Here is a 24,168-nt window from a genome sequence, read left to right on the forward strand (position 1 = left end):
CAAAAGGAATCAGCATATTTATTATTTTCCTGTATTTAACCAATTTCAATCTTATAAAAGCTTAAACCATAGGTATTAAAACATACCAGTCAACTAGAGCAAAGTATACATGAAGGTATATATGGAACTAACTTCTACATGAAGGTATGGAACTAACTTCTTTATTTCTGTGTTTATTTATTTCTTTTTTATTGTTGTTTTTAGAGTCAATCCCACTTTACCCCCCTAACATTTAAGGGTTGGGAAACAATACCCCCTCCAAATATTGAATGGGAACGATAACCCCCTTATGCAATATTTTCCGGTGAGTATTCTTATTTGAATAAAGATCTTTTTTTTTTCTTTCTAGAATTAAATACAAAAATATATAATTTTATTATTGTCCCATTCACCTATTCCGTTGAAAATAATGTATTTTTTTAAGGATATAACAGCTACTTGCAATAATCTGTCAATAAATTTTTATCTCTGTGGCATCCGTTTTACTGCATGCGCATTAAATTTTGGGATTCTAATTGCACATCAATAGTCTACCTAATTTCCTACTTTGACATTACCTTTGGGTCATCTATAAATATTTTGTATAATAGCAATTCCATCCGCTAAGATATGTTTCACAACAATTTTCACATTAATCAATTATTTAGGCATATATATATATATATATATATATATATATTTTTTTTTTATTTTTTCAAAACACTTAGATGAGCCAAGCAAATAATTTTTTTTTTTGAAAAATCAGTCCAATTTTTATCCTATATGAAACTTTTTTCTAATTATATGTTTATATAAGCAATTCTTTGAAAATATGAACGAAATGCTTGGTTATATGAAATCAATCGCCATCTTATTTGAGTGCCTATTTTATGTAAATGTATAATTAAATCTAATAAATAAGAGTTATATATTTTTGTATTTTAGATCTAGAAACTATATTTATTCAAAAAATGAAAAGGCTTGCCGAATAATATCGTATAACGGGGTTATCGTTCCCATTCAACATATGGAGGAGGTATTGTTTCTCAACCCTTAAATATTAAGGGGTAGAGTAAAATTGACTCTTACCTTAAACTCATCAAAACGGGAAGAAACACACAAGCTTCAGCTAATCAAGAAAAGTCTCTAAAGAGTTCTTTTTTGCCTTGATTTTGATTTTTTGGTGTTCAATAGAACAATGGAAGAGGTGAATGAGATAATTCATAAATAAAGGTAATGTCAGAGTGGAAATTAGGTAAACTACTAATGTGCAATTAGAACCCCAAAGTTTAATGCGCATGCAGGTAAAACGAATGCCACATAGCTAAAAATTTATTGATGGATTATTGCAAATAGCTGTTATATTCTACAAGCACATTATTTCAACAGAATAGGTGAATGAGCAATAATAAAATTATATATTTTCGCATTTTAATTCTAGAAAGAAAAAGAAAAAAGATCTTTATTCAAATAAGGAAAATCCTCACCATAAAATGTTTCATAAGAGGGTTATCGTTCCCATTCAATATTTAGAGTGGATATTGTTTCCCAACCCTTAAATGTTAGGGGAGTAAAGTGGGATTTACTCTTGTATTTAGGAATAAGTTCATATATATATATATATGATCATTAAACGTATTCATTGTAATTGTAAGAGGGTATGAGCAGTGGCAAAGTTCAAAATTCTAATAATGAAATTCGAAAAAAGTATTCTTTATATATATATATATGAAATTCATCAAGCACAATTTTTCATTGACGGGGATTCAACTAGACCCTTGTCAAATACATAGCTTTTGCCACTAAGTATGATAATATTTTTCATACCATTAATAAGCTTTGTTAGAACTTTTAATTTTTGGAAAATTCTATATAAGGGTGGGAGGCTTGACATAGGAGAAAGTTAATGGGGCAAATGAAACCTTGTACTTCTAAGATGCAAAAATAATAACTCCTACAACAAAATATCTGTCGAAGTGTGTGATGATATATATATATATATATATATAGGGGTTAGTTTGACATATATATTATATTAGTGGTAGTGTGAAAAAGTATTAAAAATATTCAAAAATTAATTTGATAGAGATAACATCAGTTTTAAATGAAGTTATTATTGAAATGATGTCAACATTTCATTTCGTCTCAAAACACAGAGAATATCACATAACTAAAATTAGGATAAATGGAGTATTATATGTTAGTTTTTAAGAAAAAAAGTAACCTTTTCTTCCATTTATTTTTAAAAATCGTGGGCATTTTTCGTGACAAGCTGCTTTTCTATAGATGCCTATACAACGTAGAGCTGGCCTCACATGATGTAATATCTTTTTCTTCCTTCACGCAATTAATTAGTCTCAAGATTTATAGTGTTATCATGTGCACCATCCATGAAATCATCATGCATACATGGATACATATTAATTAATTAATTAGGAGTTAGATAAATAATTGCTTAGAGAAAGAGAGAGAGAGATAGAGAGAGAGAGAGAGAAGGGTCTTCCATCTTAATTATTTGACAAGTCTAGGGTTTGATTTTTCCATTTGTTCTACGTAGAACTGTAACTTTCATTTTACTTTTCCAACCTCAGTCTATGGAATATTTCACTTCTTAAGGTTCATGTCTTAGTTTAGAGCTATGCAGTTTGTAAGAAGCCCTAGATCATCAAGAATTCATCACCAAAAATGCTAAAATATTTACTCCATCAAGCTAACAAGAGAAACTTTTAGTAAAAATGTCGGAGGATAGTGGTGAGAGTGGATGTAATTCCAAGACAAGCTCTAATTTTGGACAAACTGAGGATGAAGCGGAGAAAGCCTTGAGCAAGTTAAAGGAGGGAGGAAGCTCAAGCGACAGTACAGTTGAAGAGAGTGAAAAGAAGCCCTGTGTGAGACCTTATGTTCGATCCAAGATGCCTAGACTCCGATGGACTCCTGATCTCCATCTCCGTTTTGTTCATGCCGTAGAAAGACTTGGTGGACAAGATCGTAAGTTTCTACAATTTTTTATTAGTTTGTATCAGCTAATTAACCTTTAATTGTGTATTGTGACCAATAGTTTAAGCTTTTAGATAAGATGACCACACAGTTTCACGGCGATGGTTAGAGTATTTGACCTTCTTTAATGGTTTGTCTTCTTTATTTTGCTTCTTTTTTGGTGCAGGAGCAACACCGAAACTAGTTCTTCAAATGATGAACATAAAAGGACTCAACATTGCTCATGTCAAGAGCCATTTGCAGGTACAAAATCAAGATCTCAATCAACCAAGAAATTAAAGCTAATTAACATAATTGCTTACCTTTCTCTGATTAACTCTTTTCCCTTTGATTTGTTTTCTCATAGATGTATAGAAGCAAGAAGTTGGATGACCAAGGTCAAGGTATAGATGCTTTTATGTTATTTCTCTTTATTATTTTCAAAATTTAGGTTTTTGGTAGTAAATCTTAATGATTCCATGTATTTTCCCACAGGGATTTCACATCATCACAATCGTTTTATGGAAGGTGAAGATCAAAATATCTTCAATTTGAGCCAATTCCCAGTGTTCCCTACTTCCCATCAGAGGCTCAATTCCCCTTTTAGGTATGTAATGCATATGATTCACATCTTTCTTGCTTTCCCTTCTCTTTAATTCACTCATCCATATTTTTAGAGGCAGATCTAAAATTAAAACATGATTAGTTCAATTTTTACGGTTTTTAACACTGAACTTACTGTACTTTTAAACTTATATATCCAGAAATTAATATTTGTTGCAAAATTTTTACACTACTTTATTCTTGCAAACAATTTTTTTTTTCTTTATTTCTCTTTTACAAGGTATGAAGATGCTTCTTGGAATTGCCATGGCAATTGGATACCTAACACCACAGTGGGGCAAAGTATACTAAACAGGACCAGAGGAGGATTTTACCCTACACTGAATCAAGATTTATGTACAGGGATTCCATCTTTCATCAGTGAAAGATCCGCTTTACAAACAAATGAAGTTAAAGATGAAATTGGATTATCCAGAGGAAAACCTAGGGATGAGCTCACTAGGTTGTTTCATATAGTTGCAAAAGCTCAAGCAAGAGCCGTTGGTGGAAATGGAAATACTTCTCCTCCAGATTTGGAAAGAACCATAAATCTAGAAAAGCAGACTCCTTTAAAAAGGAAAGCTTCAGATTGTGACCTTGATCTGAATTTATGTCTAGGTGCAAAGCCAAGGATTAATGAAGAGATAATAAACCATGATGATAATGATAATGGGAGTAGCTTATCATTGTCATTGTCATCACCATTGTCTTCTTCAAGGGTTACAAGGTTTATGGAAGATGCTAATATTGATGCTACAACAGGGTTCACTCAACGGGCAGTAAGGATCGGGTGCGAATCACATCCCACCCTAGTTTGGGGGGGTGACAGTAATATTGAAGCTACGACAGAAAATGCAAGAAAAAGGGCAAGTACTCTGGATCTGACTCTATGAATGAGGACAATATTCTAAGTGAGATCTTGAGGTACTTGTTTCATGTTATTGTGTGTTGACTATGTCTTAGTACCATTTACCCAAGTTAATATTATTATTACTACTAAATAGTACTGTTGGTTTTTGTTGTCTCTATGTTATCAAAACAAGAAGTATTTCTTAGCGAGATATTATCTACTTCATGACTTGAGAATGTGAAACTTAGCACCAAGTTTTAGCCTCATGTGAATTCATATATACTTCATTGCATGGAGAGAGAGAGAGAATCATATAGTAGTGGAGTTTCAGACATTATTGAAAAAGTTGAGATTCATCTTTATGTGTGTTTTTTTCCAAATAACTAGAATTGTTTTTTTCCAAGAAATGACAAAATGACTATGAGATGAGGATGACCAGACCCTTGATGTCCGAGGAACTCATTGGTAATTGTGTTGGTCTATTGTCTGAGACATACTATTAGGAATGTGTAACAAACCCCTGTCCAAGATCTTAAAAACTTAGTTATAAAAATCATCATAGGAAGCTGAAGAGTAGCTACAAAGAAAGTTACCAGTGGAGTTATACGGTTGTCTCATATGGATGTGTAAAAGTTATCAAAAATTAAAAGGATTTAACTCTTTAATTTTTGTGTCTTACTTGCCTTTTCAATCTATTTAAGCTCTTAAACTTACCAGTAAATTTTATTTAAATACTCAAACTATGACATGTTCTAATGAACATCTGGACATATGATAAAATATTCTTATTAAACACTTCCGACTCATATTTTGGAAAACGTTTATGTGCATGTTCACAAGTGTCCATTATATGGATAAGTTAATCACATAAAATTTGTCTCCTACTTTAGTATCTTGGACTGGAGGCAGTATTTAGGAACTTTTTAATTCCAACATTTAACATCTTATAACCATTAGATAGTATTTAGGAACTTTTTAATTCCAACATTTAACATCTTATAACCATTAGATCTAAAAGTTTTCATTACTTTGTTAAACTTCGAGGCTAATTAATCTAAGACGCATAAAATGGATTGTCAGAGTGTAAGATATTATGTTACTCAACCGATTGTCCTAAGGTGTGGGCAGATTCATGAACTCATTGTCCTATTGAGATATTGTTGTTTGTGTTCAGCTTGATATATAATTCCATATATTTTTCTAAGGAACTAAAAGTGTGTGCTGTAAAAAACAGGATATATTAAACTATATGCTGGTCCTTTATCTATAAGTTGTGGTTGAAACATAAGGGGATAATGTCAGCATGAATCTTTGTTGATCTAGTATGGCTTTTATATTCTTTCAACGTCCATATACCAAATTCCAGGACGAGAGCTTATCTATGAAACAGCGAGTTAATAAGGGCAATGATGCATTTTTAATAAACCAAGGACAAAAAGTTCTTGGAATCTCATTCTTAAATGCTATATATATATATATATATATATATCTGATTTGACTACCTTTTGATGTAGTTTATCCTTTTTGCCATTGAGGATCTGTTTTCGAAAAGTTATAGCTCTGAAAATAAATAAATAATACTCCCTAATTTGATGAAAGTCAAATCTGGGCAAAACTATTGAGACTAGGCATTGAGAAGATGGGTCACATTTTGTAACTGCTTAAAATGTCTTCCGAAAAAGAAAAAAAAAGAGTAGTAGAATTTTTACATCTATGTGGCACTCCGAAAGCAAAATTAAAATCCATAAAATTAAACCTAGAAAACTTTCGCATTAAATCTATTTAATTTGCACAAACAATGAGTGTAAAAGTCTGTCCTTAATTATTTCATATATCGTGAACGTTCTTGTAATCATATGCATACAGCATACTGAACAAGGTGATCAAGAAATTGAAAACTAAACTATGAAACTTAAAGCAGTCAAAAGAAACTAAGCAAATCAATAAATATTGATTCAGTATAAGTGAAAATCCACATCTTGTAAATTGACATTTCATTTGTGACTTTATATCTGCAACTGACACGGTTTGTGTCAAGGAAAACGTAAAGAGTGAATGTATGAAAATGCAAACCCTAAAATCTAAGATATTGAAGTTGAAGTTGAAAGGAGGAAGAAGACTCGTCTAGTACTCCTTGTCAGATGTAGTAGAATCCATATTTTTGAAAGTTATAGTTATCCGGATATCTTGTAATTATCTACACGTCCGGCCATTTAAAATATTAAACATCTATAATGAGTTTTTTTTTTTTTCCTTTTTCGGTTAACATGTACTTTTTATTGATGAAATAATAAGTACATGTAGAGGGGTTACAAAACATCCCTCACCCACTGGAATGGAACAAGCTCCATTCATTACAAAAGAGTAGGATTTCATTTTAAGCTCACAATAATAAGTACATGTTCCAAATGATTTATTTATGAACATTGGCATATATACTATTTGTGTTATAAATATTATTTATTATTGTGGATGTCTATCTTTATGATAAAAGTTAGAGTTAGTGACTTGGAGACCAATCTACTTTTCCCTTATAAATAGAGGGTTCTCTTCATTGTATTTTTATCCCTCAAGAGAAACAAAAAATTCTCCTCTCTTCTCTCTTTCTCTACAATATTCCTCTTCTTACTTTATTATTTTATAGCACGTTATCAACACGAGTGCAGGGAAGAAGTTTGTTATTCTTGAAATTACACGAGTGCAACGAAGAAGTTTAAAGCCACGATACCCTTTATTGGGAGAAGGTTTGGATTTGCAATTTTATTTGCCCACTATTCAAGCAACCATTTGTATGCCTTCTTTCGTAATTAGAATTGTCAATGCAAATAAGATGTAATCTTTCAGTGGCTTTTTGTAATGACCCGTTTGGTCGTTTAGGTCCTTTTACCCCTGTTGACCCTTCCCCTAGATTCGTTAGAGTGTATTTGACTTGCCGGGATGGGTGGAACCAAGTACGAGGTAGTCGGGCGAGTCTTGGTTGACTTTGAGAAATTTAGAAGTTTTTAAGTTGAATAAGCGAAAAAGTGTTGATCAATAGTTGACTTTTGGGTAAATGAGACTTTTTGGGTATTTGGTCGATCCCATTAGGTTCGGAAGGTCGATTATAACTTGGTAGGGTGGTTGGTTCGGTTCTCGAGGCACTCGGGGGTGTTTTGGTCCTTTGGGTGGAAAGCTTGTTTTGGGCGTTTGGGGGTTGACTAGGTCAAGACGACCTCTTTTGGGAATTCCGAGGGCACGGGTGAGTTTGTAGCGTGTTTTTAGAGTGGTTGCATATTTGGTTTGTATACGAGAAGTCTCAGATGAGTTTGGGGTTTCGGGGTGAACTTGGTGAAAAACCAGAATTTTGCTGGTTTCTGGTATGCCGCATCTGCGGTTATGGAGCCATACTTGCGGGCCCACCTTTGCGAGGCTTGGTCCGCAGGTGCGAGATCGTGTGAGGTCAGGAAGGTCCGCACCTACAGAGTATTTATCTGCAGGTGCGGGAGCGTCATGGCACTAGTACCGGTTATGCTGATAGGGATGTTAGTGCCAGGGTTCAAGACTTCATCAATTTGGACCCTCCAGTATTTACAGGATCAAAGCCAGATGAGGACTCGCAGAATTTTATTGATTGGATGCAGAGGACATTGAGGATAATGCATGCTTCTGACATTGAGTCAGTAGAGTTGGCTTCCTGGGACTAATGCACCTCCAGCAGTATGGCAGGAGTTCACAGAGCCTTTCCTTCGACACTATTTGCCAGCGGAGACCCGACGAGCTCGAGTTGATAGATTTCTGAATCCACGCCTGGGGAATATGAGTGTTCGGGAATATAGTCTTCGCTTTAACTCACTAGCGTGTATGCTCCCATGATTGTAGCTGAGATGGAGGATCGAGTTCACCGGTTTGTGATGGGACTTGGGCCACACTTGATTAATGATTGCATGATGGCCTCACTTCAAGAGGGTATGGATATCTCTCGTATTCAGGCATATGCTCAGGGTTGAGAGGAGCGGAAGCAGCAGTAGCGAGCTGATCGAGAGCGTGATAGGGGCCAGAGTAAAAGGGCTAGATCTTTTGGTTTCTTTGGTAAGTTCAGGGGTGCTTATAGACAACAGTTTCCTAGGCATCCAGCTTATTCAGTGGCTAGCTCGCCTTCACAGTTTCCAGGACCGACGTTTGATCGACCCACTTATTCTGGGTCAGACTAGAGCTCCAGGGCTTCCAGTTCCCAGTTCAGGGGTGATTTTGGTCAGATGAGGCCATCTCTGCCACGATGCGCTCAGTGTGGTAAGTTGCACGGTGGACAGTGCCGTTTGGGTTTAGATGTGTGTTATACCTGCAGTCATCCAGGCCATATTATGCGAGATTGTTCGTCGAGAGGTGGTGGAGGTGTAGTTCAGCCGACAGGACCTGCAACTGGTTCTTCGTCATCGGTACACCCTCCTGGGCAGGGTTCTCAGACTTTAGCCGGCCGTGGTAGAGGTAGAGGTGGAGTGTTTAGCTCGAGCGATCTTCAGAACCGCATCTATGTATTGGTTGGTCGGCAGGATCTAGAGTCAGAGTCGTCGCCTGATGTTATTACAGGTATATTGTTAGTCTTTTCCCATGACGTGTATGCATTAATAGATCCAGGTTCTACTTTATCATACGTCACTCCTTTTATTGCCGGTAAGTTTGGGATAAAACCTGAGAAGATTAGGCCTTTTGAGGTATCTACACCTGTTGGAGACCCGATGATAGCTAGATGAGTATACAAGAATTATGTAGTTATAATTTCCAATCGTCATACCGTAGCAGACTTGATTGAGTTGGATATGGTGGACTTGGATGTTATTATGGGCATTGATTGGTTGGCTTCTTGTTATGCTAACATTGATTGCAGAACAAAGGTGGTTCAATTTCAGTTCCCAGGAGAGTCGGGTCTGGAGTGGAAAGGCAATACAGCTTCACCGAGGGGTAGGTTTATTTCCTATCTCAAGGCAAAGAAGATTATTGCAAAGGGTTGTATTTACCATATTGTTCGAGTCCAAAATGCAGAAGAAGAACCACCGGCCCTTCAGTCTATTCTAGTGGTTAATGAATTCCCAGATGTATTTCTAGACGAACTCCCAGGCATTCTGCCTGAACGAGAGATTGACTTTGCTATCGATGTGCTACCAGATGCTCAACCAATATCTATTCCCCCTTATAGGATGGCCTCTGCTGAGTTGAGGGAATTGAAGGAGCAGTTGAAAGATTTGCTCGAGAAGGTATTTATTAGGCCTAGTACGCCGCCGTGGGGAGCATCGATATTATTTGTAAGGAAGAAAGATGGCTCGTTGTGAATGTGTATAGATTACAGATAGTTGAATAAGGTGACGATAAAGAACAAGTATCCGCTCCTGAGAATTGACAATTTATTTGATCAATTGTAGGGTGTCAGATGCTTTTCAAAGATAGACTTGAGATCAGGTTATCATCAGGTCAGGGTCAGAGAGAAAGATAATTCGAAGACAACATTCAGGACCAGATATGGTCACTTTGAGTTTCTTGTGATGTCTTTTGGGTTGACTAATGCACCAGCAGTATTTATGGATTTGATGAATCGAGTATTCAGAACCTTTTTAGATCAGTTTATGATTGTGTTTATCGATGATATTCTAGTCCACTCTTGATAAGAGGCGGAGCATGCAGATCATTTGCTTGCTGTGCTCAGAGTTCTTCAGAATCAGAATCTGTACGTAAAGTTCTCTAAATGTGTGTTTTGGTTGAATTCTGTGGCTTTCCTCAGACACATTGTATGGGATGACGGCATCAGGGTTGACACTCAGAATACAGAGGCCGTGAAGATTTAGCCTAGACCCACGACACTGATGGAGGTTCATAGTTTTCTGAGGTTGGCAGGATATTACAGGATATTTGTAGAGGGCTTTTCCTCTCTTTTAGCACCCTTGACAAGGCTGAAGCAGGAGGCAGCTAAGTTCCAGTGGATAGTCCCTTGTGATTGGATTTTTCAGGAGTTGAAGAACATACTGACTTCAGTGCCAGTTTTGACACTTCCAGAGGGATCAGAGAGTTATAATAGATATTGTGATGCCTCGGGATTTGGATTGGGTTGTGTGTTGATGCAGCATGATAAAGTTATTATTTATGCTTTGAGGCAGCTGAGAAAGCACTAGAAAAACTATCCGACCTATGATTTGGAGTTAGTTGCAGTGATTCATGCACTTAAGGTTTAAGATATTATTTATATGGTTCACGTTGATGTTTACACGGATCATAAGAGTCTTCAGTACATCTTTAAGCAGAAAGAGTTGAATTTGCATCAGAAGCGATGGTTCGAGCTGTTGAAGGATTATGATGTTGATATTCTATACCATCCAGGGAAGGCGAATGTAGTAGCCGATGCCCTTAGCCGCAAATCTATGGGTAGTTTGTCTTACTTACAAACAGAGAAAATAAAGTTAGATTTGTCTTACTTGAGAACAGAGGAAAGGAAGTTAGCTCACGAGCTTCATCAGTTAGCTAGACTAGGAGTTCGATTATTAAACTCAAGCGATGCAAGAATCACAGTTCAGGATACAGTGACATCATCCTTAGTAGCTGAGGTTAAGGAACACCGGTATGAGGATCCTTCCTTGATTCAGTACAGGGAGATAGCCCCACAGAAAAAGAAGTCACCCTTTGAGATTTTCGGAGATGGAGTTCTAAGGTACCGAGGCAGATTGTGTGTTCCAAATGTTGCAGGGTTACGTCAGCAGATTATGGCATAATGTCACGACCCGACTACGGGCCATGACGGGTACCCGAGGCTAACCACCGAGCACCGCTCATACCATTACATCAAGCATTCATTCATTAATCTTATACTCAAATCATAGGAAAACTTTTTTCTTTTTTCACTTGAAACATATTTACTTTATATACATAAGCCCTTCGGCTATCAAAATCAAAATAATGTATATACATACGAGGAGAAACTGTGAGACCATACTACCCACACATACGCATCTACGAGCCTCTACTAGAGTTCTAGACATAGGGACGGGACAGGACCCCGTCATGCCCAAAACATATATATACATAAAAGAATAATCAATGGCACCTCCGGGACAATGGAGTGCTCCCAAGTCAGCTAATAGCTCCTACGAGTACGGATCACCTCCCGTCTACTGTGGGCATGAACACAACGTCCAAAGAAAAACGGACGTCGGTACGAACATTGTCGAGTATGTAAGGCATCAACAATAATAATACATCAATTAAATGAGGAAGCATCAAATAAGAAGCAACCTGTAACTGACTGTCAATTATAAAAGAAACAATACATGCTAGCTTAATTCATAATCATCATCATATCATGTATGCATATATGTATAAGCTGCCCGACCTTATGGGTACGGTGTGATAATCATTAGCCTGCGTCCAGGCCTCCCGCGTCCGGGGTACCGTCTTATGCCGCCCACTAGTGGTGTCTGCCTATGCCATCTAGACATGGTGTATACGCTGCCTGCCTTAGCGGTGTCTGCCCGGTCATATAGGTGCGGTGTAATATCATCATCATGTACTCATCATAATGCATGCATAGAAACTCAAAGACAACTATACTTTATCGGGGTGACATAAGGTCGTGAACCCCCGATTCCATTATGGAGCATTCATAAGCATTCTGCCTCACCTTGAAGGAATTAGCATATAAGGTGAGTGTATACAATAAACAACATCAATGGATCATAGTTAACATCATTAGCTTTGTAGGAACATCATATCATAAACTCTAGAATCTTTAGACTTAAGCTCATCATCATCATTATCGTGCTCATAATGTATCTCTTATCTTTATCTCATATAGCTATTCATGAACCTAGGCTCTTAGTTTTCCGGAGTGTAGGAAATTCATGGAGAAGGAGAAAAAATCATGCTATAAGATTCATGCCTTTGAAAGAAAGGACTAGCCTCACATACCTTTTTCGTTTAGCTATTCTATCATTTGATCGTTCTCCTTCGATGCTCGCGTTTCTACCTTCAAGAGAATTCGCATCAACATTAGCTAATCGATTATATGAACGTGCTTACTAATGCTAGAGAAAATTCGCGACATTTCCTTTGTTTATACGACTTTCCTCATATTACACATCAACTCCCAAACATCCATAACAACATTCACAATATTATAGGCAACAATCATCATTCATCTACATTATCCACATTTCACAATTTCACTTTAATTCCTCCATAATCATGGTCATAGTTCACTATTACGTTCTCTCGCATATAATGCTTATCCCATGTTCTAAATGTCATTCATAACATCCTTACAATCATAATATATCAATATTCATGATTCACTCCAAACTACTACTCAAAAATGACACTATTCCCACATTTATGACCCATTTTCTATTTCCTTCTACAATCCAAGTGTTTCAACTTTTTAATACCTCAAACAACATGGAAATACCATAAAACTCACCTTAGATAATGGAAAAACAAGCCTTGAGTGGAATTACTCTTCTTGCACCAAAACCCTAGTTCACCTCCATCGGAATTTCTTGGCTTGGATGAACTTTAATGTGTTTCATACACTTAACTCTCTTGGTTTGATGAAGTTGATCTTGAATCTCTCTTGAGTTCTTATGGAAGAGGTGTGTCGAACCCTCTAGAAGCCTTGAGAGAGATGAAGAAGTGTGGGAAATGAAATTAGTGAAGTGGGATCACATTTATATAATTGAACTTAACTCAGCCCGTCGGGACTTCCACGGACACTTATACGGTCCGTATAACATTGCACGGCCCGTATAAGTGGTCGTGGTTCACCACTAAGCAAACATCATCTCTGCTGGGTGTTATACGGACCCTTATACGGACCGTATAAGTCGGTCGTATAACCCCTTTTCCCTGAAATGATCTCCGTCGTTCGTTTGATCTCCAATCCTTATGGAACCTTTTTAACACTTATTTAACACCTCGTTAACAATTTAAGGGACATTATAACTCTTCTCCAACACTTCCTTAAGCCATCAAATGTTATTTCTTACTTATCAAAACATCGTATACGTCGTGCTCTTCGTTAGTCTATTCACTGTACGTTAACGGGAAATTTTCGAGGTGTAACATTCTTCCCCCCTTTTGGAACATTCGTCCTCGAATATTAAGCACTCGGGAATTCTACGAAAATTTCGCCAGAGTTTCCCCTGTAATATGGCACTACCATCCTATCACAACAGCCCACAATACCATCGCCTCACAGGGCCACAACACAATAGTAATATAAGTTGGCCACACGCCACCTATATGCATAAAAAGAAAACATACATACCTCATAATCTCGATGTCTCATCATGGGATCCTTCGGGCGAAATAAAGTGCGGGTATGTGGATTTCATCTTCTCTTCTGCCTCCCAAGTCATTTCTTCTCGGTTGTTATTTCGCCACAAGACTTTGACTGAAGTTACTTCCTTATTTCGAAGTCTCCGTACTTGCCTATTTAATATGGTAATGGGCACTTCTTCATAAACTAGCTTTTCTGTCACTTGAACATCATCTACTGGAATAATCCTCGCAGGATCTCCAACACACTTGCGGAGCATTGAGACATGAAAAACTGGATGGACCGATTCAAGTTCTAAAGGCAAGTCCAATTCATAAGCTACTTGACCCACCTTGCGGATAATCTTATAGGGTCCAATATATCGAGGACTCAATTTTCCTTTCTTGCCAAATCTCATCACACCTTTCATTGGCGACACCTTCAAAAATACCCAGTCATCAACTTGAAATTCTAAGTCTCGCCGGCGGTTGTCTGTATAAGATTTTTGGCGACTTTGGGCTGTCAACAATCGATCTCGGATCACCTTGACTTTTTCTGCTGCTTGTTGAATCAATTCAGGGCCTATTAGCTGCACTTCTCCTACTTCAAACCATCCAATTGGGGATCTACACCTCCTTCCATATAAAGCTTCATACGGAGCCATTTGGATACTGGAATGGTAGCTATTGTTATATGCAAAATCAATAAGGGGTAAGTGGTCATCCCAACTACCACCAAAATCTAGAACACATGCTCTTAGCATATCCTCCAAGATCTGAATGGTACGCTCGACTTGCCCATCAGTTTGCGGATGAAATGCCGTGCTGAGCTTTACTTGAGTACCCAAACCTTCTTGGAAAGATTTTCAGAACTTGGCTGTAAATTGCGCTCCTCTATCTGTGATAATAGATATCGGAATACCATGAGGCCTCACAATCTCCTTAAGGTACAACCTTGCATAATCTTCTGCTGAGTATGTGGTTCTGATTGGAAGAAAATGAGCTGCTTTCGTGAGTCTGTCCACAATCACCCATATGGAATCATACTTGCCTCGAAAATGGGGTAACCCCACAACAAAATCCATTATGGTCACTTCCCATTTCCAAGTAGGGATTTCCATTGCTTGCAATAACCCTCCTGGCTTTTGATGTTCGATTTTCACTTGCTGGCAATTTGGGCATTGGGCTACAAATTCTGCTATGTTGCTATGTCTTTCTTCATTCCATCCCACCAATAAATTAACTTAATATCATGATACATCTTTATCGCTCCTGGATGAATAGAATACCGAGAATAATGAGCTTCTTCGAGGATTCGGCGACGTAATCTCCGCAACATTCGAACACATAGCTTTGCCTCGGTATCTAAGAATTCCATCTATAGAAGTTTCAAATGAAGACTTCTCCTTTTCATGAAATGTGTCTCTATAATGGCTCAACTGAGGATCTTCATATTGACGCTCTTTCACTTCCATATCCAAGGACGAAACTGTGGGATTATTAATACCAACTCCTGCACTACCTGAATCAACTAGACGTACTCCAAGATTAGCTAATTGGTGGAGCTCATAAATCAATTCTTTCTTTTCCGAAGGAAGCTTGGTGGACATAATTCTTTCTGCCCACCGATCGGCGGCTAAGCGCGTCCGCTACTACATTTGCCTTTCGGGGTGGTATAAAATACTCACATCATAATCTTTCAATAATTCTAACCACCGCCTGCCGCTTGCATTCAACTCCTTCGTTTGAAAATGTATTGAAGACTCTTGTGATCGTATAGATATCAACATGAACACCATACAAGTAATGTCTCCACATCTTTAATGCATGAATAATTATGACCAATTCGAGATCATGAGTTGGGTAGTTCTTTTCATGTTTTCGTTGGTTGTCTCGAAGCATAAGCAATGACTTTACCATGTTGCATCAATACACACCTAACCCAACGCGAAGCATCCAATATACAACATAACCATCGGCCCTTCTTGGAGCGTTAAGATTGGAGCCGAGGTTAACCTATCTTTCAACTCTTCTAGAAGCTAAATGCGTTCACAAGCATCATTCCACCGAAATTTAGCCGACTTTTGGGTTAGCTTCGTCAATAAATTTGAAATAGATGAAAATCCCTCTACGAACCTTCTATAGTAACCTCCGCCAATCCCGTAAAAACTATGGACTTCGTAGGCGTCGTGTAGGCCTTGGCCAAGTCTTCACGCAACTGATTTTACGAGTATCAACTCGAATGCCATCATACGAAATAACATGACCTAAGAATGTCACGAATTTAGCCAAAACTCGCACTTTGAAAATTTTGCATACAATTCTCGAGTTCGAAGAATTCCAAGAACAATACGTAAATGGTCATGCGTATGTTCGATTCTATGTGCGAGATATATACTAAGAATATCATCAATGAATACTATTACGAATAAATCTAAGAGAGGCCGAATACATTATTCATCGGATTCATGAACGAACGGCCCCGGAGCATTAGTTAACCCAAATGACATCACCGGAATTCATAATGGCCATATCTCGTTCTAAAGAAAATTTGTTTTTGGAATATCTTCTTCTCCAACTCTCACTTGACGATAACCTGACCTCAAGTCTATTTTGGAAAACCACTTGGCACCTTGTAATTGATCAAACAAATCATCAATCCTTGGGAGAGGATATTTGTTCTTTATCGTCAACTTATTCAACTGCCTATAATCGATGCACATTCGTAGGGAGCCATCTTTCTTTCTCACAAATAGGACGGGTGCTCCCCACGGGGATGAAGCGGGTCTAATAAACCCCTTTCAAAGAAAATCTTTCCGTGCCTTTATCTCTTTCAATTCTACCAAGCCATTCGGTAAGGAGGAATAGAAATAGGCTTGGTGTATCCGACAACACATCAATAGCGAAATCAATCTCTCTTTCCGGAGGAAGGCCTGGAAGTTCATCTGGAAATACGTCCGGAAATTCATTTACTACCGGAACGGATTGGAAAGTTGGCGACTTTGCTTCGGTGTCATGAACTCGGACTAAGTGATAAATATAGCCCTTAACTATCATCTTTCTTGCCTTAAGGTAGGAAATAAACCTACCTCTTGGAGATGTTGTGTTACCCTTCCATTCAAGCACGGGCTCTCCCGAAAATTAAAATCGAACTACTTTCATTCGGCAATCAACATTAGCATAACATGAGGCCAACCAATCCATACCCATAATCACATCGAAATCTAACATTTCCAGCTCAACTAAATCGGCTTTGGTACGGCGGTCGCATATCACAATTTCACAATTTTTGTACACTTGTCTAGCTATCACGGGATCACCAACCGGAGTAGATACCTCAAAAGGTTTAATTGGCTCGGGTTTCGCCCAATACGACCGACAAACATATGGAGTAATATAAGATAGGGTAGAACCGGATCTATCAATGCATACACATCATGGGAAAATACGGATAATGTACTTGTAACCACATCGGGAGGACTCGAGATCCTGTCATCCCGGCTAAAGCATACATGCGGGGGTGAGTGGGCACGAGTAGATGCTCCCCCTCGGCCTCTACCTCGGCTGCTGGAATACGGGGAGTACGCCTACGGGCGCAACGAAGAAGAACCAGCCGCTGATCCTGTGGGCTGGACCCTAACTCTACCACTCACCGATGGGCAATCTCGCATCATGTGCCCAACCTGGCCATAGGTATAGCGAGCATCCGAACCCTGGCGACAACGTCGGAATGTAATCTACCGCCGGTGCATCGCGGTGAACGGGGGCCTCTCTCGCTATAATCTCCCCCAAAGCGAGAACACAGGGCCCTCGAACTCGACCCCGTCCCGAACGAAAGGAGCGATCAAATCTCCTACCCGTAAATGGAGGTGCACTAGTCGCCGACCGGCACTCGAGTGTCTAGAATATGACCGCCTTGATCCCCCCTCTATAATCACTACACGCCCCCTATAGATGCGGCCCTCTTGCTTTCCCTCTATCAATATCAAGATCACCCCTTTACGGATGTTGTTGTCCTTCTAAATTCTAGGCATGGGCTTGAATGCGGGAAATATCCATCCCATCTTGCAACGAAGCCGTCAAGTAATCCTTAAATAAATGTGGCCCTAAGCCACTCACAAATCTATGCACCCGATCTCCCATGTCGGCCACCATAGTCGGGGCATATCTAGCCAATGAATTAAATTGAAGGCTATACTCCCGGGCACTCATATTTCCTTGCTTTAGATTTAAGAACCTATCCGCTCTAGCTCGGCGGACCTCGGGTGGCAAATAGTGGCGGATGAAGGCATCTACAAATTCTTGCCAAACGGGAGGAGGCGCATTCTCTTTTCTTGATGATATCCAATTATTGTACCATAATACCGCCACATCTCGGAGTCTATAAGATGCCAACTCCTGCATTCAGTTTCGGAGGCATGAATAATCTTCAATGTCCTCAACATTTCATGAATAAAACTTTGCGGGTCTTCATCCGGCTTTGACCCGAAAAACTCCGGAGGATTCAAACTCATGAAATCATGGGCTCTGGTACTAGCTGACCGATCACTTGGACTCGCATTTTGCCGCTGTGCCTGGGCGGCAACTAACTACGTTAATAGATGAATAGCCTCGGTCACTTGTTGACCCAAAGTAGCCGGTGGAGGAACTGGAGGCATAGGAGCTGGAGCTGAAGCCTCTTTTTGTTCTTCTATAATAGGCGGAGTAGAAGAGGCATTAGACGGAGCCTCATTATGTGATTCACCCTCTTCTACATTCATTGGTGGCTCTCTTTCTACCCGCTTTTTCATCATAATCTTGCCCTTCTGGGCGGCTGTAGCTTTTCCCTTTGGCGGCATTTCTGAAATCATAGCACACTATTAGGGAGGAGAAAATCTTATACGCGGCTTTATCGCACGATCTCATAAGAAGAAGAATGGTCATTTTTCCTAAATGTCATGTAGCCTCCTGTTTATTAGTGTGGCGCGCAACACACCATAAACAAGACTCTACTAGACACGGCTCGTAGACACTTCCTAGGACTGAACTGCTCTGATACCACTTTTGTCACGACCTGACTACGGGCCATGACGGGTACTCGGGGCTAACCACCGAGCACCGCTCATACCATTACATCAAGCATTCATTCATTAATCTTATACTCAAATCATAGGAAAACTTTTTTCTTTTTTCACTTGAAACATATTTACTTTATATACATAATATATATCGGCTATCAAAATCAAATATATATATATACATACGAGGAGAAAGCGTGAGACCATACTACCCACACATACGCATCTACGAGCCTCTACTAGAGTGCTAGACATAGGGACGGGATGGGACCCCATCATACCCAAAACATATGTATATATATACACAAAATAATAATCAAAGGAACCTTCGGAACTATGGAGTGCTCTCAAGTCAACTAATAGCTCTATGAGTCCGGATCACCTCCTCGTCTACACTGTGGGCATGAACACGGCGTCCAAAGAAAAGTGAACGTCGGTACGAACATTGTGCGAGTATGTAAGGCATAAACAATAATAATACATTAATGAAATAAGGAAGCATCAAATAGGAGCAATCTGAATCGATCGTCAATTATAAAAGAAATAATGCATGCTAGCTTACTTCATAATCATCATCATATCATGTATGCATATATGTATAAGGCGCCCGACCTTATAGGTACGGTGTGATAATCGTTGCTTTGCGTCCGGCCTCCCGCGTCCGAGGTACCGTCTCGTATGCCGCCCGGCTAGTGGTGTACGCCCATGCCATCTAGACATGGTGTATACGCCCGCCTTAGCGGTGTACCCGCCATATAGGCGCGGTGTAATGTCATCGTCATGTACTCATCATAATGCATGCATAGAAACTCAAAGACAATTATACTTTATCGGGGTGACATAAGGTCGTGAACCCTCGATTCCATTATGGAGCATTCATAAGCATTCTGCCTCACCTTGAAGGAATTAGCATATAAGGTGAGTGTATACAATAAACAACATCAATGGATCTTAGTTAACATCATCAGCTTTGTAGGAACATCATATGATAAACTCTAGAATCTTTAGACTTAAGCTCATCTTCATCATTATCGTGCTCATAATGTATCTCTTATCTTTATCTCATATAGCTATGCATGAACCTAGGTTCTTAGTTTTCCGGAGTGTAGGAAATTCATGGAGAAGGAGGAAAAATTATGCCATAAGATTCATGCCTTTGAAAGAAAGGACTAGCCTCACATACCTCTTTCGTTTAGCTATTCTATCATTTGATCATTCTCCTTCGATGCTCTCGTTTCTACCTTCAAGAGAATTCGCATCAACATTAGCTAATCGATTATATGAACGTGCTTGCTAATGCTAGAGAAAATTGGGCAGCATTTTCTTTGTTTATACGGCTTTCCTCATATCACATATCAACTCCCAAATATCCATAACAACATTCACAATATTATAGGCAACAATCATCATTCATCTACATTATCCATACTTCACAATTTCACTTTAATTCCTCCATAATCATGGTCATAGTTCACTATTACGTTCTCTCACATATAATGCTTATCCCATGTTCTAAATGTCATTCATAACATCCTTACAATCATAATATATCAATATTCATGATTCACTCCAAACTACTACTCAAAAATGACACTATTCCCACATTCATCCATTTTCTATTTCCTTCTACAATCCAAGTGTTTCAACTTTTCAATACCTCAAACAACATGGAAATACCATAAAACTCACCTTATATAATGGAAGAACAATCCTTGAGTGGAATTACTCTTCTTGCACCAAAACCCTAGTTCACCTCCATCGGAATTTCTTGGCTTGGATGAACTTTAATGTGTTTCATACACTTAACTCTCTTGGTTTGATGAAGTTGATCTTGAATCTCTCTTAAGTTCTTATGGAATAGGTGTGTGGAACCCTCTAGAAGCCTTGAGAGAGATGAATAAGTGTGGGAAATGAAATTAGTGAAGTGGGATCACATTTATATAATTGAACTTAACTCAGCCCGTCGGGACTTCCACGGACACTTATACGGTCCGTATAACATTGCACGGCCCGTATAAGTGGTCGTGGTTCACCACTAAGCAAATATCATCTCTGCTGGGTGTTATACGGACCCTTATACGGACCGTATAATGTTATACGGACCGTATAAGTCGGTCGTATAACCCCTTTTCCCTGAAATGATCTCCGTCATTCGTTTGATCTCCAATCCTTATGGAACCTTCTTAACACTTGTTTAACACCTCGTTAACAATCTAAGGGACATTATAACTCTTCTCTAAATCATCCTTAAGCCATCAAATGTTATTTCTTACTTATCAAAACATCGTATACGTCGTGCCCTTCGTTAGTCTATTCACTGTACGTTAATGGGAAATTTTCGAGGTGTAACACATAAGCTCATTATTCCCGCTACTCTATTCAGCTAGGGTCGACAAAGATGTACCATGATATTGGAGGGAATCATTGGTGGAAGGATATGAAGAAGGATATAGTATAATTCGTGGCCCAACGCCCTAATTGTCAGCAGGTAAAAGTTGAACATTAGAAGCCGGGTGGATTGTTGTAGGGTATAGATATTCCAACTTGGAAATGGAAGGCGATTAATACGGATTTTATTACAGGCTTACCTCTTTCCCAGCGCAGGTTTGATTAGATATGAATGATTGTTGATAGACTTACAAAGTCAGCACATTTTCTACCTATCAGAACTACTTATTCCGCTGAAGATTATGCGGAGTTATATATTAAGGAGATTATGCGACTTCATGGTGTTCCAGTATCTGTTATTTCAGACAGAAGTGCATAGTTTACAGCTAACTTCTGGAGATCCTTCCAGAAGGGTTTGGGGACATAGGTGAACCTCAGTACAACATTTCATCCCCAGACAGGTCGGCAAGCTGAGAGTACTATTCAGACGCTCGAGGTTATGTTACGAGAATGTGTGATAGACTTCGGAGGTAGCTGGAATGATCATTTGCCACTTATTGAGTTTGCGTATAATAATAGCTACCATTCCAGCATCCAGATGGCCCCGTATGAGGCCTTATGGAAGTGTAGATCTCCTATCAAATGGTTCGAGGCTGGAGAATCAAGGTTGATAGGGCATGATATAGTTCAACAGGTGGTGGAGAAGGTTAAACTCACTCGGGAGAGGTTAGTAGCAGCTTAAAGTCGCCAGTAGTCTTATGTAGAAAACAGACGACGAGACTTAGGAGTTCCAGGTAGATGACTGGATGTTTCTGAAGGTATCACCTATGAAAGGTATCATGAGATTTGGTAAGAAGGGCAAGCTTGGCCCTATATATATTGGCCCTTATAGAATTATGCATAGAGTAGGCCAAGTAGCCTATAAGTTAGATTTACCTTCAGACTTAGAGTCTGTACATTCGATTTTCCATGTATCCATGCTCCGCAAGTGCACTGAAGATCCTTCTAGGATTGTAGGCGTCGATGATGTCCACGTTACAGAGTAGTTGTCATACGAGGAAGTCCTTGTTGCTATACTAGATCATCAGGTTTGTAGGTTGCGAACCAAAGATGTAATTCATAAAAGTACTTTGGAGAAATAAGAATGTAGAAGATATTACTTGGCCGAGAAAGATATGATGTCTAGATATCCTCATTTGTTTCCGATCCCAAAGTAAGCTCGTTCTTTCTACAATACCATCATCTTCAGGTATGCATTATACTGTCAGTTAGTTTGTTGGTCGTGTGAGGCCATTGTTGTTATTGATTATTGTGGCTCTGCGTGGCATTGTATTGCATTGTTGGGCTGCGTATCAGGTTTGTATAAGTATAATTATAGAAGAGACTCTGCCAGAATTTTTGTAGACTCCTAAGAGTGCAAACATTCGAGGATGAATGTTTCTAAGGGGGGAGGATGTTACACTCCGTACTTTTATACGTTAAGTTTCTTCATGAGTTGGTTGCTATAGATTTGGAGAGCGAAATTGTTAGATGTGTTCATCATGAGTATACGAAGGTTTAAGTTCAGGTTAGGCATGTGTTGGAAGGATTAGAGGATAAACGGATCGAAGAGAATACGTTTCGTCAAAGTTTGATTTGGGGGAGAAGAAATACGGACCATCTATCAGAAATATGAACTGTGCTTTGAAATACGGTCCGTACTTCTCTTGGCAGAGAGGTCAAAATTCGTGTTGAGAAATACAGTCCATATATACGGACATACACACACACACACACACACACATACACGGTCAGTATTTTCTGGCCATATTTATAAGTCGGTTCCAATTCTTTTTTTTTTTTATATATTTCGTACACTTATCATTTTATATCAGTTTCTCCACTACCCCAAACCTCTAACCTTCTATAAAACCCTCTCCAACATATCTAATAAATTCCTAAGAAAAATCAAGGATCAAAAGAGAAGATCAAGTATTAAAGGTTTCCAAAGTATGGTCGAAGCTTGTTTCTCCCTCTTGTCTAAGCTTTGGAGGATAATTCAAGGTGAAGTAATCTTGGAATTAGAGTGTTCTTGAGTTCTTAAGGTAAGATTCTATCTTATTTCCATGTTTATGAGTTTATATGATGGTTATGCTAGGTTTGGAGGGAAAGGAGTTGAAGGGAAGGTTCAAATATGAATTTGAGTTTATGATTGAGAGGTAATCTAACTTGAGTCATGTTGTTAATGTGTATTTGAGCTAAAACCTTGTTGTAAGGATAGTAGTTGGTGTTGATGTTGTATTGAGGATGTTATACTTAGTATAATTTGAAGAAGAAAGTGTATAAGTGTCACGACCCAACCCCGTGGGCCGTGACTGGTGTCCTACTTGGACACCCATACGCACCTACCTAACAGATCCGACATACCACATTGCTAATCCGTTTAACGTACATAAATGCGTACAGATATAAGGTGCGTCGCACAAACATACATACATGTATGTACATACTGGAACACGTACGAAAAGTCGTTAGGGCCATTATATCGGACAAAGTCACATATCGCATATACCTCGGACGGTGACAACCCACACCCACACACATGTCTACGGCCCTCTAACATACGAACAAAATCGAGAGAAGACGGGACGGGGCCCCGCCGTGCCCCAAATAGTCATATATACGAACATATGAACCACGGAAGATATATACCAAAAGTATCGACTCCGGGACCAAAGGAGCTCTCCAAACTGGGACGGATGGCCTAAGCGGCGGCGTATCACGCGCGCGCGTACGTACGTGGGCATGTAACACGCCCCCGAGAAGCGAGGGGTCGATGCGAAGATGTACGAGTATGTAAAGCGGAACATAACATACATAATTATGAGAACGAGAATCGTATATATAAAATCGTAACGGACGAAAATACGGGAATATATGGCGGACGAGAATCGGTTCGTAGCGAGGGTCGGACTTACGAGTGTGCGAGACGGAATCATAGCGAGAATGGGACTTACGAAGCGTACGGACGGACTCTCGGACCGAAACCGGAATTCAAACGTATGG

At 39.0% G+C, this 24,168-nt stretch overlaps 1 protein-coding gene across 1 annotated transcript; it reads left to right on the forward strand.

Annotated features, from left to right (window-relative positions):
• The first annotated feature begins 2,452 nt into the window (after nt 1-2,452).
• LOC132058429 (uncharacterized) lies at nt 2,453-4,840 on the forward strand. Its single transcript, XM_059450930.1, has 5 exons — nt 2,453-2,967; nt 3,143-3,219; nt 3,323-3,359; nt 3,451-3,562; nt 3,800-4,840. The coding sequence occupies exons 1-5, from the start codon at nt 2,715-2,717 to the stop codon at nt 4,449-4,451; spliced, it is 1,131 nt and encodes a 376-aa protein (XP_059306913.1). The 5' UTR covers nt 2,453-2,714; the 3' UTR covers nt 4,452-4,840.
• The last annotated feature ends 19,328 nt before the right edge of the window (nt 4,841-24,168 follow it).

This window comes from Lycium ferocissimum, chromosome 5, assembly GCF_029784015.1.
Source record: "Lycium ferocissimum isolate CSIRO_LF1 chromosome 5, AGI_CSIRO_Lferr_CH_V1, whole genome shotgun sequence".
Classification (NCBI taxonomy): Eukaryota; Viridiplantae; Streptophyta; class Magnoliopsida; order Solanales; family Solanaceae; genus Lycium; species Lycium ferocissimum.

Coding starts and splice junctions, on each gene's coding strand:
- LOC132058429 (XM_059450930.1), top strand. CDS start 2,715: ATGTCGGAGGATAGTGGTGAGAGTGGATGTAATTCCAAGACAAGCTCT. Junction 3,360..3,450: donor GTTGGATGACCAAGGTCAAG/GTATAGATGCTT, acceptor ATTTTCCCACAG/GGATTTCACATCATCACAAT. Junction 3,563..3,799: donor AGGCTCAATTCCCCTTTTAG/GTATGTAATGCA, acceptor CTCTTTTACAAG/GTATGAAGATGCTTCTTGGA.